Raw genomic sequence first — 19,354 nt, 5'->3', positions numbered from 1 at the left:
CAGTAGAGCTATATTCAAAATGCTGGGTAAAAGGAAAGAAAGTTTGCCTATCAATGGAAACAAGCCTGTATGGTGGTCATATTCATTAGAAACAAAGAAGGAATTTTGGATCACTACGAAAGAGGTGAGTGTATTGTTGACATTCAGCAAGCTTCTGGACTTGGCGAACCAACTGTGGGAACTATTAGTGATACGCAAAGTCAATTCAAACTCACTGTTCAACTGAGTTGTATGACTACAGTGACCACATCTCACTTGGAGATGATAGAAAGAAGGGATTCAGCATGGCAACCAGCAGCAGATGCAGCTGCTATTCGAACTAAAGCCAAGAGCTTGTAAGTGGATTTAACAAATAAAGCAGATGATCCAGCACCTTTCTTGGCCACCTAAGGTTGGGTCAATTGCTTCAAACGTCATTTTGACTTTTGTAACATTAAAATGAGAGAAGAGGCACCAAGGGCAGATGTAGGAGCTGAGGAATTTAAAGAGTGTTTTAAAGAAATTGTGTCAGAAAGAAGTTACTCTGTGAGGTAGGTTTTCAACCTTGATGAAACAGGCTTATTTTGGAAACTAATGCCTAGCCCCATATTCATTTCTATTGAACAAAAAACAGTATCTGGATTTAAGGCTGCCAAGGACCGATGCACCCTTATTTTTGGAGGAAACGCACCATGGAATTTCAAATTAAAATCTCTTCTGATCTACTCTGCTTAAAATCTTAAGGCACTAAAGGGTTGTGCCAAGAGCAGGCCGGGAGTCCACTGGACACAGAATAATGATTTACGTATATTATGTGTTGCAATATTAAATTTTAAAGTGTATAAATTTTGCATTAAAATGTGTTTCAGAAAGATGATAATGCCTATTTTTGGTAAATACACTAAAAACACTATTTTTAAACTTAATATGTGAGTAACCGAGAACATAACCTCATATAAAATGACACTATTTAGACAACTCCAGTATGTGTGACAATTCAGTGGAACGTAACTATCACATATAATGAGATTTACCTGTACGTTATCAGCATACTGAGTTTGATTGTTTTCAGTAGAATTTTTGAGACCATGAGTAGTAAACAACTCTTCATTGTTTCTTACAAACTGTCATAATATTAGGTAGTTACCAGTCACACAATGAAAAGTAAACTAAAATGTCAATATAAAGCCCAATAAGTAACAATATAAGTAACTTTCACAATAACCTATGAAGAAGTGGTCTGTAAAAAGCAACTCCATTAATATAAAACAATAACTTCCAATTTTTTAACAGTTTTTAGAAGCTCTGTCACTGAACAGATTTAAATTGTTACCAAATTTATGAACAATATTACTAGCATATCAATGGCCACAACTGCATACAAAGAATAAGATTTTAGAGCAATTTTTTGACATTGTTTAGCATACTTTTTCAAAATAAAAGGGACATTAACAATAATACAAAAAAATTCACGGCTGATGGATACAGAAATATAATGCGTCTTAGGAACAAAATACTTATATTTCAGTGAGACAAATGATTTTGCCCTAAATTTTCAACAAGCAGGTACATAAAATAATTTCCAAAGAAATAAAAATAGGTGAAAATATTTATTTGATGAAAATTAAAGCATTACATGTTTTCTTTGGTATGAAATTAAGTTACAGTAATTATTATTATGTTCTGTCCAAAGTTAGAGATAAAATATTCTGAGAGACGACAAAAACAGTAGGCTGGAATGTGATAGCTTTTATCGTAATTTCTATATGTGTTGCAGAATTTAAGTTTTAACAATACCACGGCTATTCACATGGCTGGTCTAAGGAAAAGCTAATCATGAGGAAGTTTAAAACAAAATTTAAGGCTATCAATACATCAACAAAAGAGACAAAACACAACATAAAGGAATGTGTACAAATTCATTCATTCATTCATTCCGTCACACACACACACACACACACACACACACACACACACACACACACAAACCCCTATGTACATTTCACAATGCATTTGTGCAATTTAAATACATAAAAGTAAAACAGAAGTTGTGTGTTTCAACATAAATCTTCTAGACTACTGACAGGTGCTTTCTGGGTGGCCTGAAATTGTACCAAACAGTGGAAACTTAATCCACTTTCACTGCAGCTTTCCTCATATTGAAAATTCAACTTTCCAGTCTTTTTATATATGTTTTCAGGCATGCAGGTTAGCCTATTACAGAAACTACACGAGTCAATTCTGAAACCTAAACCTTGCTGAAGGTGTTCCACATCTACTGTAATTTTGACAAAGATTAAATGTTTCCTCCTCTTAAAAATCATAATTGTGTTGAAGACAAATTTTAAGTCATTGCTGAAAGTATCTGTGCTCTTCATTATCTTAAAATATGTTTTACAACACTGGGACATGGTCAGTGGAATGTTTAATACCTTAATTGCCACAATATAAACTCTAGGTCTTTATGAAGTTATCTGACTAGGGGTGAAACAAGGAGCGAATAAAGAGCATTTCTTCTTGCTTGATGAATAGTAGTGGTATGAAACAAGGAACCAAGTAGTAATAGTGAAAATCAAGTGAAACACCATAACAAAGATATATGAAGATGATGTACCATGCTGACTTTTTCTAAAACTCAGTTTGAAAGATTAAGAGCTCTGAATTAGAGGTATTGAACAACATAAGATCTGAATGGAGCTGTAAGCTTCCTGCCTTATTGTTTGAAGAACTGAAATGGGGACTTTTACTGACAGATCTCAGTAATCAATAACAGCTCTCATGTAGTTTATGTTCTCAACCTGTACACAGTCAACTAAGTAATAACAAAACTTTTTTGCAATGAACAGTCCTCTTTGTTACATGTGATAAACTATTAAGAGTGATCTGAAGCCAGTAATATGCTAAGGGTGCAGAACAATTATAAACACTTGACCAACACTATTTCCAACAAAATGACTAAATACAGAACGGCAAGATGACAATTTATTTTTGAGAAACTGAAGGTAAAAATACTGTCACTATCACAAAATTGTATGCAAATTATTTCTTTCTGCAAACAAACAGCTAGACTCGGAAAAAAAGTTTTTGCTGTGTTCCCTCAAAAGTAATATAAATAATCAAATGAGCTACTTCCACAAGATCAAATTATTGCAGAAATTGTCACTGGTGCGTGAAAATTTTTTCTTTCATTAATTTTTTTGAAACTTATCCATCTTAGTTAAGTGATACCAATATCAGCAATTATTTATACGACTAATTCAGAATCGGCGACAATCATTCGAACAGTAATTCATGGAAGGCCAAATGCTTGTCTGTTTATTATATCGTCTGACATCTAGGACAATATGTGCAAGTAGTGTGAAGTTTTTAGCTAGCACAGTGTGCTTACAGGCAAGAAGCAAAGCACCCTTTTAATACAAACATAAATCAAACCAATGGATGTAATATATGATAACTGTATGACAAATTAGACAGTGATTAATGAACAACTGATTTTGTACTTTCCTATGAAAGTGAGTGACTTAATTTCGATTCAGCTAATCTTGCTATTCCTAACTTGAGTGTTTTCACACTGGCAAGTTGTCACTTATTACAGTGAAGAAATCCTACCTATTTTTATAATATGTGACATTTTTAAGCCAAATCACACACTTGTCATAGTTCTAAAGTGTGTGTGTGTGTATGCACTGGACATACTGATCAATGAATCTCTATCATTTGCATGAAGTTCTTTTCCAAATGAGCTATCAAAATATGTCACATCAATCAAGATGTCACTTCATCTGCTTTCTTCTGTGTTCAGTTTCTGGACAGAATGTAAGTCTTTCTCGACAGTCATGTAATAAATTGTAGTACCCAATCTGAAGAATGAAATAAATTGTTTTATAATAATGAAATCCTTACAATAGCATTGTACATGTTTTCAGTTCCCAATAAATCTCTGGCAAGTTCATAAATGGAAAAATTCTGTATCAGCTTCTGTATATCACCTATCACAAACATGTTCAGACACAAAAGCATATCATAGCAACAAAGGCATGATACTGAAGATGAACCATGGAACCAAAAAAATTTCTGTGGCTTATTTTTATTCTATTTCAGAAATCAATATAAAATGGAGGCTTCTGAAGTTTTAGTTGTTTTCAACATTCATTTTAGTTTAGGGAATGCATTCTAAAATTAGTCAGTTTTCATTGTATATATATTTTGATTCAAAAATGGAAACTCCTCCAGAGCAGAGATCATGGCAATTAGCTTCTGGTAGCTTAATGGTTCACACTGTTTGCTACAACTGAAAGAATGAATGAATGAAAGAATGAATGAATTCAATTGAATAAAATATTCTTACTCCCTTAATAGTTCATCTTTATTCACTACAGTCACCTCAGTGACTTTTTTGGTGAAATTGTAGAAAACCTTTTACTAAACATATGAGTATGGACCTTCCTTTATCATATAAAGAGCCAGTGGAAACCTGTGACCTGAGGATCAGTCCCTTCATAGCATTATGTTCCAAACTCACCTGATATTAAGTGATCTGTACATGTTTGCTATGCTGTGAAATGACATTTATATGGTACTAAATCCTTGAAAATTTGTTGGCAAACAAACATCTTCACAAGGCAGATATTTAAAAATATGTACACTGAAGAAGTGTTTTGTGAAACCATGTTACTTTTATCACACTACCCCAAAAACTAATTATCAATGGACACTTTCAATAACAGGTTACACAAAAACTCTTCAATAATACACTTTTTCACTTTTTAAGAATTAGCAATTATTTCTTTTTAAAATATTTAGCCCCAAAAGTACAGTCATGGCAAATTTTCAGATTAAACAAAAATCTTCAGTAAAAGGGTTTCTAATTTTGGTTGAGCAGATGTGTACAGAATTATAAAGGCTGGTGGCACCAATACTGGGAATGAATGTTAACTATTAGAAACTAAAGTAGAAGCTGTATTTCAGTAATACTGGATGATAAATTAATGACATTTACATGTTTGGAAAAGTAAGAATTACATACTACATGAAGAACATGAAAATGAACCAGGAAGGCAGTATCAGATAGAGACTAAACACCCCATCATAGCAGGAGTTCTTGGGTAAACTTGTAAATAGCAATAAATATTTTAAACCAACTAGTCCGCAGGATGCTAGTATGAAGGAATGGTGCAATGAGGCACACACTGCTTGTTTATGGAAATTGAAAATATAATAATGAAGCATTTGGAAACACGTAACCAACAGATTAAAAAATGGATTAGTTGTCTGCACTTCAATGTCTATTTAATTTGCAATCTGCTATAAAAGGATGGTCTGTAATGAAAGGACACACACTGTTTTATTACAAACTTAACACAAAGTTCTCTTATCAGTAATTTGGTAACCTGCAAGACTGAAAACATCAAATTTTGAAAGGGGTACTGCTCATTAAAGCATTAGTAACATTAAACAATGTTGGTAATGAACATATTTACATCTTACTTTATGTATGACATGTTGGAAAATGCCACTTATTTTTAAGCTGTACATTCACCAGTAACAAGAAACAACTGCATCAATTTTCAACTAATGATTAACCTTTACTACTCTTCAGTCTCAAGATTCCACTCTCTCTCTCTCTCTCTCTCTCTCTCTCTCCGTGTGTGTGTGTGTGTGTGTGTGTGTGTGTGTGTGTGTGTGTGTAAAACAGTCAGTCAGTCCTGCTGCAATACCAATGAATCAAGAGCTAAATTACACAAAACATGTTTTCATGTCAAATCATTATTATTCACTCCCAGAAAAAATTCTCACACATCATCAAAAAAACTTAAGCCAACAGTAAGCTCACTGCCATCACACAAAATGAGTAATCCCTTGAAATGTCCAGCTTCATATTACCAACTGAAGTTCCAGTTCCAGTCTGTCATTATGTACACACACACACATTTTATACACATAAATGAAGCACAAGCTTTGCAGTTAAATGCAAACAACTTCATTCATAAGGCACTCATCCTTTAACATGCTGCTGCAATACCATTCACAAAAGCAAAAGTCGTCTGTAGGAATGTAACAACATGGAAATCGAAGGGCACAAACCAAAACTGCAGCAGCAATACCAGCTAAAAGGATATTTGATGAACCGTAACAGCTGAAGATGAACAAACACACTAGCACAAAGCAATATAAAAAATAAATTCTCCAAACTTAAATTGCGTGAAGAAACTGTCTGCACACGCCATAATTTGACCAATGAACTGGAATGCCAGTTAATAATAGAAGTGGATTTGTACACTCCTTCCAAAGTCTGTATCATGTACATCAAGTGCTCTAAGACAATTTTCACATTTCCTGGTTTAAAAAACTGGTTTTCTAACAGAAAGCGAGATCCATCTTGGACCGTCATCTAACAATTTGATAATTATGCTTGCATGCTGAAGGGTTACTCTTGGGAGATATGCTTGGGAAAAGTGTCGAGCGGGCAGAGGACCGCTCCAAATGCTCAAATGTCATCTGCCTAGACAGTGTCCGTTGCAACAGGTGCAGACGCCGATTCTGGTGCTGTATCGTCTGACGAGCATGCTGCAGGCACTGGAGCAGCATCAGTGATGTCACTGGGCCCAGCAGCTGAACTGTCAGCCTCACTCATATCTTCAGTAGTTGGTGCTACAGCTGGACTGTTATCTCCATTCGCATTATCAGCACGTTGCTGCTGTGGTGGGTAGAAAGCTGAGCCCAGACTTGGTTTCAGCTCGAAAGTAACACAGGGCTTCAGGGGGCAGTAATCCATTTTGGTTAAGTCTATCATTGGCCTGTGAACAAAGTAGTTTTTGTTTTAACGTCACTAATAAACACATTTATATTTCACAAATGCTGAGCACTTTTAACAAAACAAATTTATCTGTGTTACTTTTTTATCCACCTTATATTCTTAAATGAATAAGAGCCCATAAAAATTTTATTGTTTTTTTGGAGCAGAAGTATCAAATGGAACAGATACAGACACAAACAGACAGAGCGACAGTTTAAACAGTTAAAGATTTTGAAAATAAGAAATGATTCATGTTTCACGAGAAAGTTGCTATGTTTAAACAAGTGAAAACAATTTAGTACATGCTCATCTTTTAAACTACCATGCAGAAGATAAAATCCTCCTGGTAAATGCATTATAAAGTGGCAATTCTGAAGTTTAATTTCACTGTATAAATATGGATACTGGCATCATGATAGTTAACTGACTACAATATTTAGATGGCTTTTTATCTGGGGAAAACCTCTCCAATTCTGTATGAAATCAAGTACGCCATATTTTTGGAGCTAAGGCAATTAGTTTAATATCACCATCGCCAACAAGCTCCAGCCTTGCGGTGGGTCCAGTGGAAACCAGCCTCTCTGTCATCTTCCTATTTTTCTCCTACTCCTTTATCACATTCTAGTTCTCTTCCCTCTCATCTATACTTTCTTGTACTCTTGTCAATCACATGTCACTCCTGTCTTCTCAATCTTTAGCCCAGACATCCCAAATTTAACATTGCCATTGCTATCCTCCCACTTGCAACTTCATATGTCCACACTTCTACAGCTTTTATATCTCTATTATTTCCTTTTAAATGCTCCTCTTAGAGCAGTAGTTGTGTTGGTGTGGTCTTTAGTGCGAAGAATGGTTTCATGTAGCTCTTCATCCTGCTCTCCCCTGTGCAAGCCTCTTCATCTCTGAATAACTATTGCAACTTAATCAATTCGAAACTGATAACTGTATTCATCCCTCAGTCTTCCTCTGCAATTTTTATCCCCTATCACTTATCTCAAATACCAAATGAATAGTAATAGCTTATATTATCTTCTTGTCCACTTATCTTCAATGTTTCACTTCTGTGCGAGGCTACACTCCAGACAAATACCTTCAGAAATGACTCTGTAAAAATGGATGTTAAATTCCTGTTTCTTAGAAGTGCTTTTTGTGCGGTAGCCAGTTTGTATTTTATATTATCTCCACTTTTGGTCATCCTGAAGTCTGAGGCGTTTTCACCTGTCTCATACCTGACTTCACCCTTTTCATTTCCATTTTTATATTCTCTAACCTTCTTAGCCAATTATGGGAGCTAAAACTCCACTCTCCAATCCACACAATACCGGTTTCATTTTTCCTCATGGCGATGTCCTCCTTAGTTGTCAACATTCAAAGATCCAAATAGGTACTATTTTACCTCTGGAATATTTTACCAACAAAGATATCATTTAACTATACAGAGGAGCTGCAGGCCATCAAGAAAAATAATGTATATAGTTTCTCCTTGCTTTCAGTCATTCACAGTGCCAGCACAGCAAGTCCCGTTTCACTAATGTTACAAGGCCAGCTCAGTCAATCATCCAGATCGTTGTCGCTGCAGCTACTAAATAGCCTGCAGCCCCTTACGGACCAACATGTTTGTCTCGCCTCTTCATGAATATCTTCCCACTGTGGTTGAATCTACATTATGGATATGTGAATCGCCAAGGTACTCAGGCCACCCCAACTTGGAAAGTCTTTGGGGGATGGGGGAGTTGTTCCCTCTTTAGGTAGATGAAAAATTTCTTGTAGCAGGTGTCAACTACTCAATAACTTATTTCAGAAGCCTGTTTTCTGCATTTATCCTTTTTCTTCATTGCCAATGTTTAGGCAGGGTGAATTAAAATATGTACCCAACAGGTCTTGTGCACGTTAATTTTGGATTTTTGAGGAATAAGTGTTTGAGAGAGTCACGGAAAGTCATAGGTGATAGCAGAGCACTGGTTAATTCACGCTGTTGCTGAAAGTAAATAATTAAAAGCTGGCTACACCTCAGTCAATATGCACAGTCAAAGTCTATTGCAAAGCATTGTTGATTCTTGTTTGAAAATTTGATTGTGCTGGGCTATTTACTGTACAGGGATGTGGCTCCCCAAACTGGCAATAACCCTTAAATTTCCTTTGGATAAACCCCCACCTCCACCCCACACCCAGTGGTTGACAGTACTGCACTGCAAGCAATGACACCCTTCTTTGGAGCTGAAGAACAGGCTTCTATCCATTGTGTACACTGCTGTATGGATTCAGGTGTGTAGTGGTGGATCCACATTTCATCCACTGTCACATACCAGCACAGATAGCCACTTCTACTTTTCTTAAAACGCACCAAACACTTTCTCGAAAGTGTCATGCAAATGAGTGTGTGAGCCAGAGCGAGCACACAGAGCACCCATCTTGTGCAAAGCTTTCTCATGTTCAGTTCCTGCTGCAAAATGTGTCCAACACGACCCTTTGATATCTCCACAGCATTAGCAATTTCACCTATCTTTATACCCCTGTCTTTTCCAAATCTCATCATACACTTTGTGAATGATTTCCAGTGTGCTTACCCTTTTTAGACATTCTCTGGATGGATCAGCTTGGATGATTTCATGGCCACATTTAAACTGCCCATTTCTTCATGGTAGAAATTGAAGGTGAAGAGCCGCCATACACTTTTTACAAGCCACAAATGAATTTTGGTTTGTATTAAAGCTCTTTTACAAAGAATTTAATCACTGCACACATAACAACTGCTTTAAATAAGTATTACCTAGAATTACTTGCAATTTTACATCTACATTTATACTCCGCGAGCCACCCAACAGTTTGTGACGAAGGGCACTTTACGTGCCACTGTCATTACCTCCCTTTCCTGTTCCAGTCGCGTATGGTTTGGGCAAAGAATTACTGCCGGAAAGCCTCCTTGCGCGCTCGAATCTCTCTAATTTTTCATTCGTGATCTCCTCGGGAGATATGAGTAGGGGGAAGCAATATATTCGATACCTCATCCTGAAACGCACCCTCTCGAAACCTGGACAGCAAGCTACACCGCGATGCAGAGCGCCTCTCTTGCAGAGTCTGCCACTTGAGTTTGCTAAATATCTCCGCAACGCGATCACGCTTACCAAATAACCCTGTGACGAAACGCGCCGCTCTTCTTTGGATCTTCTCTATCTCCTATCAACCCGACCTGGTACGGATCCCACACTGATGAGTAATACTCAAATATAGGTTGAATGAGTGTCTTGTAAGCCACCTCCTTTGTTGATGGACTACATTTTCTACGCACTCTCCCAATGAACTCAACCTGGCACCTGCCTTACCAACAATAAATTTTATATGATCATTCCACTTCAAATTGTTCTGTACGCATACTTCCAGATATTTTACAGAAGCAACTGCTACCAGTGTTTGTTCCGCTATCATATAATCATACAATAAAGGATCCTTCTTTCTATGTATTCGCAATACATTACATTTATCTATGTTAAGGGTCAGTGGCCACTCCCTGCACCAATTGCCTATCCACTGCAGATCTTCCTGCATTTCGCTGCAATTTTCTAATGTTGCAACTTTTCTGTATACTACAGCATCATCCGCAAAAAGCTGCATGTAACTTCTGACACTATCTACTAGGTCATTTATATATATTGTGAAAAGCAATGGTCCCTTAACACTCCCCTGTGGCACGCTAGAGGTTACTTTAACATCTGTAGACGTCTCTCCATTGATAACAACATGCTGTGTTCTGTTTGGTAAAAACTCTTCAATCCAGCCACACAGCTGGTCTGATATTCCATAGGTTCTTACTTTGTTTATCAGGCGACATTGCAGAACTGTATCGAATGCCTTCTGGAAGTCAAGGAAATTGACATCTACCTGGGAGCCTGTATCTAATATTTTCTGGGTCTCATGAACAAATAAAGCGAGTTGGGTCTCACACGATCGCTGTTTCTGGAATCCATGTTGATTCCTTCAGAGTAAATTCTGGGTTTCCAGAAATCACATGATACGCGAGCAAAAATCACGTTCTAAAATTCTACAACAGATCGATGTCAGAGATATAGGGCTATAGTTTTTCGCATCTGCTCGACGACCCTTCTTGAAAACTGGAACTACCTGTGCTCTTTTCCAATAATTTGGAACCTTCTGTTCCTCTTGATACTTGCGATACAAGGCTGTTAGAAGGGGGCAAGTTCTTTCGCGTACTCTGTGTCGAACCCAATTGGTATCCCATCAGGTCCAGTGGACTTTCCTCTGTTGAGTGATTTCAGTTGCTTTTCTATTCCTTGGACACTTATTTCGATGTCAGCCATTTTTTCGTTCGTGCGAGGATTTAGAGAAGGAACTGCAGTGTGCTCTTCCTCTGTGAAACAGCTTTGGAAAAGGGTGTTTAGTATTTCAGCTTTATGCGTGTCATCCTCTGTTTCAATGCCATCATCATCCCACAGTGTCTGGATATGCTGTTTCGATCCACTTTCTGATTTAACGTAAGACCAGAACTTCCTAGGATTTTCTGTCAAGTCGGTACATAGAATTTTACTTTCGAATTCACTGAATGCTTCACGCATAGCCCTCATTATGCTAACTTTGACATTGTTTAGCTTCTGTTTGTCTGAGAGGCTTTGGCTTTCGCAGTAGTTTCCTAACTTTGTTGTTGAACCACGGTGGGTTTTTCCCGCCCCTCACAGTTTTACTCGGCACGTACCTGTCTAAAACGCATTTTCCGATTGCCTTGAACTTTTTCCATAAACACTCAGCATTTTCAGTGTCTGAACATAAATTTTCGTTTTGACCTGTTAGGTAGTCTGAAATCTGCCTCCTATTACTCTTGCTAAACAGATAAACCTTCCTCCCTTTTTTATATTCCTATTTACTTCCATATTCAGGGATGCTGCAACGGCCTTATGATCACTGATATCCTGTTCTGTGCTTACAGAGTCGAAAAGTTCGGGTCTGTTTGTTATCAGTAGGTCCAAGATGTTATCTCCACGAGTCGGTTCTCTATTTAATTGCTCGAGGTAGTTTTCGGATAGTGCACTCAGTATAATGTCACTCGATGCTCTGTCCCTACCACCCGTCCTAAACATTTGAGTGTCCCAGTCTATATCTGGTAAATTGAAATCTCCACCTAAGACTATAACATGCTGAGGAAATTTATGTGAAATGTATTCCAGATTTTCTCTCAGTTGTCCTGCCACTAATGCCGCTGAGTCAGGAGGTCGGTAAAAGGAGCCAATTATTAACCTAGCTCGGTTGTTGAGTATAACCTCCACCCATAATAATTCACAGGAGCTATCCACTTCTATTTCACTACAGGATAAACTACTACTAACAGCGACAAACACGCCACCACCGGTCGCATGCAATCTATCCTTTCTGAACACCGTCTGTGCCTTTGTAAAAATTTCGGCGGAATTTATCTTTGGCTTCAGCCAGCTTCCCGTACCTATAACGATTTCAGCTTTGGTGTCTACTACCATGTGTGCCAACATAAGGGGGGAAAAAATAACATGAGTAGTGATGGGATCTCTGGGCAAGGTCAAGAACTTTTCAGACAAACGTCATACAAACGTAAGTAGCAAACTGCTACGTTGACAAGAAGCTAAACCGATTGTCCACCTGTTCTTTCCAACTCTTGTTGCAATAAGGAAACTGCTACGTTGACAAGAAGCTAAACCGATTGTCCACCTGTTCTTTCCAACTCTTGTTGCAATAAGGAAACTGCTACGTTGACAAGAAGCTAAACCGATTGTCCACCTGTTCTTTCCAACTCTTGTTGCAATAACTGTCAAAAATAAATAAATAAATAAATAAATAAAATAAAATAAAAGACCTTGTGAAGGCTGCAAACCCTTGGCTTGCAAGACTGTCCTACTACACAGCTAGCTAAAGCATTTAATAGAATCGATTGCACTTGACAAAACGTATCTTCACAACAGTTTTCAGGGAGCATCTGTCTTAACAAGACACCAAGAATCAATTATTACTGGTATTACCCAACATACTTGAGTTCATGCTGTAACACATGCTAAATTGTCTGTGAAATGGATACAACAACAGCATACAATGAAAATAGCAGATCATTGATGCATTGTTACACATATTTTGGACCACTCACTAGAATTTCCATTACTGCATATCACCACCCTTCCATTCCAAATTTCACTCTTTCGCAAGTTCCTCGTCTTTAATGACTGTCCTCAGTAGCTGTATACACCTACTCCACTCATACTCCATAGGCTACCGTTCACTCTGTGGTGGGAGGTACTTTGTGATTCACTGTCACTTCTTTTCTCGGCCCAGTCACAAATGGCACACGAAGAGAAACTGTTTGTTAATTTCTGTGAGAGTTACAATCCCTTTAATTCTTCCTCCATGGTCTTTCTGTAAGATATAGGTATGAAGAAGCATTAGATCAGTTGCCTCTTCCTCTTAGGAATGTACGCACTCTGAATTTCAACAGTGCACCACACAGTGCTGCAAAACACCTCTCTTAACATCTGCCACTAGAGCTGGGTGAGCATCTCCGTGACAATTTTGTGCTTATTAAATAAACTTTTGACATAATATGCCGACTTCTTTGGATCTTTTATATTTCCTCTACTAATCATCCCTGGTAAGAGTCTCAGATTGGTGAGCAATATCGGCCAAATGAGATTTCTGTAACCTACTTTCTATCTACATGGACTATACTTCCTGAAGTTTCTTCTCCATCTGGCATGTGTGGTTTTATGCTGACATTCCTCATTAAATCACTCTATACACATATTCCAGATATTTAATGGACATCGCTGCTATCAGTACTCTGCAATTGTGTGATCATATAATAATCGCCTTTCAGTTTCTTTGTGCACAGTATGTTACATTTATTTATAAGCAACATTATAGAACACCAAAATCAGCTGTTTCAATTATTCTGAAGTTTCTTAAAACTGCATAAGACAAAAAGTTTTTTTGTTGAGGGTCAACTGCCAATGCCTACACTAAGCATTAATCCCATGCGGTTTTTTGTGCACTGCACTCAAATTTTTTGGCATTACAACTGCTCAATATGAATGAAAGAATCACCTGCAAACAGCCTCATGTATCTTCTGACATGGATAAACGAGAGAGACAAGATCCAACAAAGAGCGGCACATTTCGCCATGGGATCATTTAGCCGGCACGAGTGTGTTATGGACATGCTCAACTAACTTCACTGGCAGACATTACAAGAGAGGCACTGTGCATCATGGAGAGATTTATTACTGAAATTTCGAGAGAGCACTTTTCGGTAAGAGTCTCCCAACATGATTCTGCTACAGAAAAACAAGTTCGGGAAAGAATGTAGTATTTCCATTTTCTCTCCATAACCCATGTTTCAAGGTCATTAGGATCGAATGAGTGTCTGTACAGATGGCTTAGCTCTGCTTACTGCTATAACAAAAGACTGAAGCAGCTGGATATTTTCCATTTGACTAGTAAACAGAATTTTATTTTAGAATTCATGGACTGGTCCATGCAAGCCTCTCCTTACAATAACTTTGGCTTCAACCAGTTTTTGTTTGCTGACAAAGCTTTCTAATGACTGTTGAGCCACGGTGGCCTTTCCCAGTCTCACTACTTTGCTCGGCACATACCTATCGCAGAAATATTATACAATACTCCTGAGCTTCATCTACTTATTCTCAACATTTTTGTACTCAGAGATGAATGACTTGGCTTCTAGAGTATTCAAATGTTTCTTGTCACACTTACTAAGAAAAACATCTTCCCACTTTTCTTGACATTTCTACAAGCATCCATAATTAATGATGCCATAACATCCTTATGATCAATGATTCCTTGGCTCCACATCTAGTATCTCAAAGTTCAGGCCTGTGTGTAACCACGGGACCTATGATGTTACCCCTCATCAGTCTGTTCGCTGATTAACTGGTCAATCTAATTTGTGGATAAGGCACTTAGAACAATTTCACACACTGCTCTATACAGTGCAGGAAGTGACTGATAGTCAAACAGTGCAAATGTCTTAATTTATACACGTGACCAATGTGGTGTGCTTCCAAAATTATTTTCAAAGTTTTTAAGATTGCCAGCCTTTCGTCTTATGTCAAGGTGCAATTTGTTCAAGATCTTAGCACAAGGATAAGCAACTTTTCTCCAAATTCTATACAAAAAAAGTAAAGACACTAAACAAATAATAACATACAATGTAATAACATCATGGAATTTGATAACATTTATTATTGTTTATCAGAAACATTTCTGTTGTTAATGATGAATGCCATTGAGGAGATAATGTGTCATCACGTGAGCATGAATTAGGAGACTAAGGATTCAAAGGTTTTTAAAGAGACATTTGTAATATGTTCAGTTGCCAACTTCCTGCGATGTTCTTATGACAGTACTTTATGGACCTCTGGTGCACTGCCTCAGAAAGTCACTCCATAATACAGTATAACTGGAGGAAATATAATTTCTGGCAGAAGGTGAATCTAAAACATCCTTTAATATTTTTGCTTTATCATTTGAGTACAACTGTAACAGAAGCAGAGCAGTTATTTCAGAGGTGCCACAACATTTCCCTATTCAGTTAGCATTTTTATGCTTGTTGGTATGTTTAATATTGTTCTTTTTCTAATGACAGCATTGAACAGCCATGCAAGGGGAATGCAAGTGATGATCAAAAAATATCAGGTTATTGGGGGCGACTTGTGTGAATTGACAATACAGAGGCATACCATATATGTAACTACATAAATATTAGATTAACATACGGTCCAAAGAGAAGTGTCAGCCTTTCCAGTCGCCACTGGGGCAAAAGTCTGGATTACTGACTAATCTGCACTTTTAACATTAACTAATATGGCTTCGCTACGTTGGTAATGTGAGCACCTGTTAGCAAGGCGAAACTACATACACATTTCTGAACTGTATTGCATGACCGGACAAAATATTCAGGAATTAACATACGAGGGAAGTTCAATAAGTAATGCAACACATTTTTTTTTTTTCTGAAACATGAGTTGTTTTATTCAGCATTGAAATACACCAGGTTATTCCCCAATCTTTTAGCTACACAACACTATTTTTCAACGTAATCTCCATTCAATGCTACGGCCTTACGCCACCTTGAAATGAGGGCCTGTATGCCTGCACCGTACCATTCCACTGGTCGATGTCGGAGCCAACGTCGTACTGCATCAATAAGTTCTTCATCATCTGCGTAGTGCGTCCCACGGATTGCGTCCTTCATTGGGCCAAACATATGGAAATCCGACGGTGCGAGATCGGGGCTGTAGGGTGCATGAGGAAGAACAGTCCACTGAAGTTTTGTGAGCTCCTCTCGGCTGCAAAGACTTGTGCGAGGTCTTGCGTTGTCATGAAGAAGGAGAAGTTCGTTCTGATTTTTGTGCCTACGAACACACTGAAGTCGTTTCTTCAATTTCTGAAGAGTAGCACAATACACTTCAGAGTTGATCGTTTGACCATGGGGAAGGACATCAAACAGAATAACCCCTTCAGCATCCCAGAAGACTGTAACCATGACTTTACCGGCTGAGGGTATGGCTTTAAACTTTTTCTTGGCAGGGGAGTGGGTGTGGCGCCACTCCACTGATTGCCGTTTTGTTTCAGGTTCGAAGTGATGAACCCATGTTTCATCGCCTGTAACAATCTTTGACAAGAAATTGTCACCCTCAGCCACATGACGAGCAAGTAATTCCGCACAGATGGTTCTCCTTTGCTCTTTATGGTGTTTGGTTAGACAACGAGGGACCCAGCGGGAACAAACCTTTGAATATCCCAACTGGTGAACAATTGTGACAGCACTACCAACAGAGATGTCAAGTTGAGCACTGAGTTGTTTGATGGTGATCCATCAATCATCTCGAACGAGTGTGTTCGCACGCTCCGCCATTGCAGGAGTCAGCTGTGCACGGCCGGCCCGCACGCGGGAGATCAGTCTTGCTTGACCTTGCGGCGATGATGACACACGCTTTGCCCAACGACTCAGCGTGCTTTTGTCCACTGCCAGATCACCGTAGACATTCTGCAAGCGCCTATGAATATCTGAGATGCCCTGGTTTTCCGCCAAAAGAAACTCGATCACTGCCCGTTGTTTGCAACGCACATCCGTTACAGACGCCATTTTAACAGCTCCGTACAGGGCTGCCACCTGTCGGAAGTCAATGAAACTATACGAGACGAAGCGGGAATGTTTGAAAATATTCCACAAGAAATTTCCGGTTTTTTCAACCAAAATTGGCCGAGAAAAATAATGTGTTGCATTACTTATTGAACTGCCCTCGTAATTCCCCATTTGGATCTCCAAGTGGGAATGACTCAGGAGAATGTTGTCTTCAGGAGCAATAAAACTGGCACTCTGCAGGTCAGGGCACAGAGAATGATATGTTCCTTGATAATTTAGATCAGTTAGGTAACTTTAAAAAAGAATGAGTGTAGTGAAGACACACTTCTCTTCATGACCACCCACTGCCACCGACTTGCAGCTGCAGTTGTAGATGGTCCTTGGTCTCCTGCTTTTAATAAGGGTGTTTGGTTGCAGTAAGCAGAAGTGGGTGAGTTAGGACGGCAAAAATCTTTTCACTCATATTTTGTTTATGGATAGCAGCTATACTTGTGAATGGTGGATGAACAGCACATTATGCTGTTAAATTACCTTTAAATGTAACCGACCATGAACTTCTGGTATGTGTCATAACAAAATGATCAGCACGCAGACAAATATTGAAACAGTGCAAGGCTATCATATGGGATGAAAGCACAATGGCCCACAGAAAGTCTTTGAAAGCACTGAATAGAACAATCCTTGACTTAAGAGAGAACACATGTTTAATGGGAGATACGCCACATACGGTCAGGCAATTTTTGTCAAACTCTGCCTGCGTTTTTAAACTGACATTAGCAGATGAAATGAATGCCTGTTTAAAAAATCGTTCATATGACAGAACACAAAGTAATCAAGTGAGCACCAGAATTTGTGGAAAACCTTTAACAAATACGAGAAGACACCTATCTAACAGATGACATTTTTGGCCACATTATACTGGCAAATGAATTGTGCAATATTGTTGAAATACACACATCAAAAAAAGTTTTGCATCACTTCCGTTCAGAGAGTTCCGGAACCTGTACAGAAAATTGGAACAGAAATAAACGTAAACATCATTTCCGCCTAAACATCATTTCCGCCTTTTTTACTGCTTATAAAAACCACACATTGCATGTTGTACCACCCTAATGCGAGACCTTCAGAGGTGGTGGTCCAGATTGCTGTATACACTGGTACCTCTAATACCCAGTAGCACGTCCCCTCATGCTTGTATTCGTCCTGGCATACTATCCAAAAGTTCGTCAAGGCACTATTGGTCCCGATTGTCCCTCTCCTCAATGACGATTCGGCGTAGATACCTCAGAGTAGTTGGTGGGTCACGTCATCCATAAACAGCCCTTTTCAATCTATCTCAGGCATGTTCGATAGGGTTCATGTCTGGAGAACATGCTGGCCTCACAAGATGTGCACGATGAGGGCGTGAACTGTCATCCACGAAGACTAATGCCTCGCCAATATGATTGCACTATCGGTCGTAGGATGGAATTCACGTATCACACAGCCGATACGGCGCCTTCCACGACCACCAGCGGTGTACAACGGCTCCACATAATGCCACCCCAAAACAGCAGGGAACCTCCACCTTGTCGCATTCGCTGACAGTGTAAGGAGTTCAGGCTGATCGGGTTGCCTCCAAACACACCTCCGACGATTGTCTGGTTGAAGGCGTATGTGACACTCATCGGTGAAGAGAACGTTATGCCAATCCTGAGCTGTCCATTCGGCATGTTGTTGGGCCCATCTTTACCGCACTGAATGGTGTCATAGTTGCAAAGATAGACCTCGCCATGGACGTCGAGAGTGTAGTTGCGTATCATGCAGCCTACTGCGCACAGTTTGAGTCTTAACACGATGTCCTGTGGCTGCACGAAGAGCATTATTCTAAATGGTGGTGATGCTGTCAGGGTTCCTCCGAGCCATAATCTACATGTAGCAGTCACCCACTGCAGTAGTAGCCCTTGGGCGGCCTGAGCGAGGCATGTCATCGACAGTTCCTGTCTCTCTGTATCTCCTCCATGTCCGAACATTACTTTGGTTCACTGCGAGATGCCTGGACATTTCCCTTGTTGAGAGCCCTTCCTGGCACTAAGTAACAATGCGGACGCGATCAAACCCCAGTATTGACTGTCTAGGCATGGCTGAACTACAGACAACACGAGCCGTGTAGAACCTCCTTGGTGGAATGACGAACTGATCGGATGTCGGACCCCCTCCGTCTAATAAGCACTGCCCATGCACGATTGTTTACATCTTTGGGCGGGTTTAGTGACATCTCTGAACAGTCAAAGGGACGGTGTCTGTGATACAATATTCACAGTCAACGTCTATCTTCAGGAGTTGAGGGAACCGGGGTGATGCTGAAATTTTTTGATGTGTGTACTTGAACAACTAATACATGAAAAATACGTGCAGGAATGCTGTTACACTGCTTCAAATTGAAGATTTAATTTGCCATCATT

At 39.0% G+C, this 19,354-nt stretch overlaps 1 protein-coding gene across 2 annotated transcripts in view; it reads right to left on the bottom strand.

The window, feature by feature from the left end:
- Positions 1-1,570: 1,570 nt before the first annotated feature.
- Positions 1,571-19,354, bottom strand: part of LOC126252902 (protein FAM117B-like) — a 77,798-nt gene continuing 60,014 nt past the window's right edge. For both annotated transcript variants that reach the window (XM_049953877.1, XM_049953878.1), the window contains exon 9: positions 1,571-6,776. In XM_049953877.1, coding sequence (XP_049809834.1) covers positions 6,482-6,776 — 295 coding nt within the window. In that variant the 3' untranslated portion in view covers positions 1,571-6,481. The remainder of the gene's footprint in view (positions 6,777-19,354) is intronic.

This window comes from Schistocerca nitens, chromosome 4, assembly GCF_023898315.1.
Source record: "Schistocerca nitens isolate TAMUIC-IGC-003100 chromosome 4, iqSchNite1.1, whole genome shotgun sequence".
NCBI classification, from domain to species: Eukaryota; Metazoa; Arthropoda; class Insecta; order Orthoptera; family Acrididae; genus Schistocerca; species Schistocerca nitens.
The sequence above is the reverse complement of the archived record's forward strand: the minus strand, read 5'-3'. Positions and strand labels throughout refer to the sequence as shown.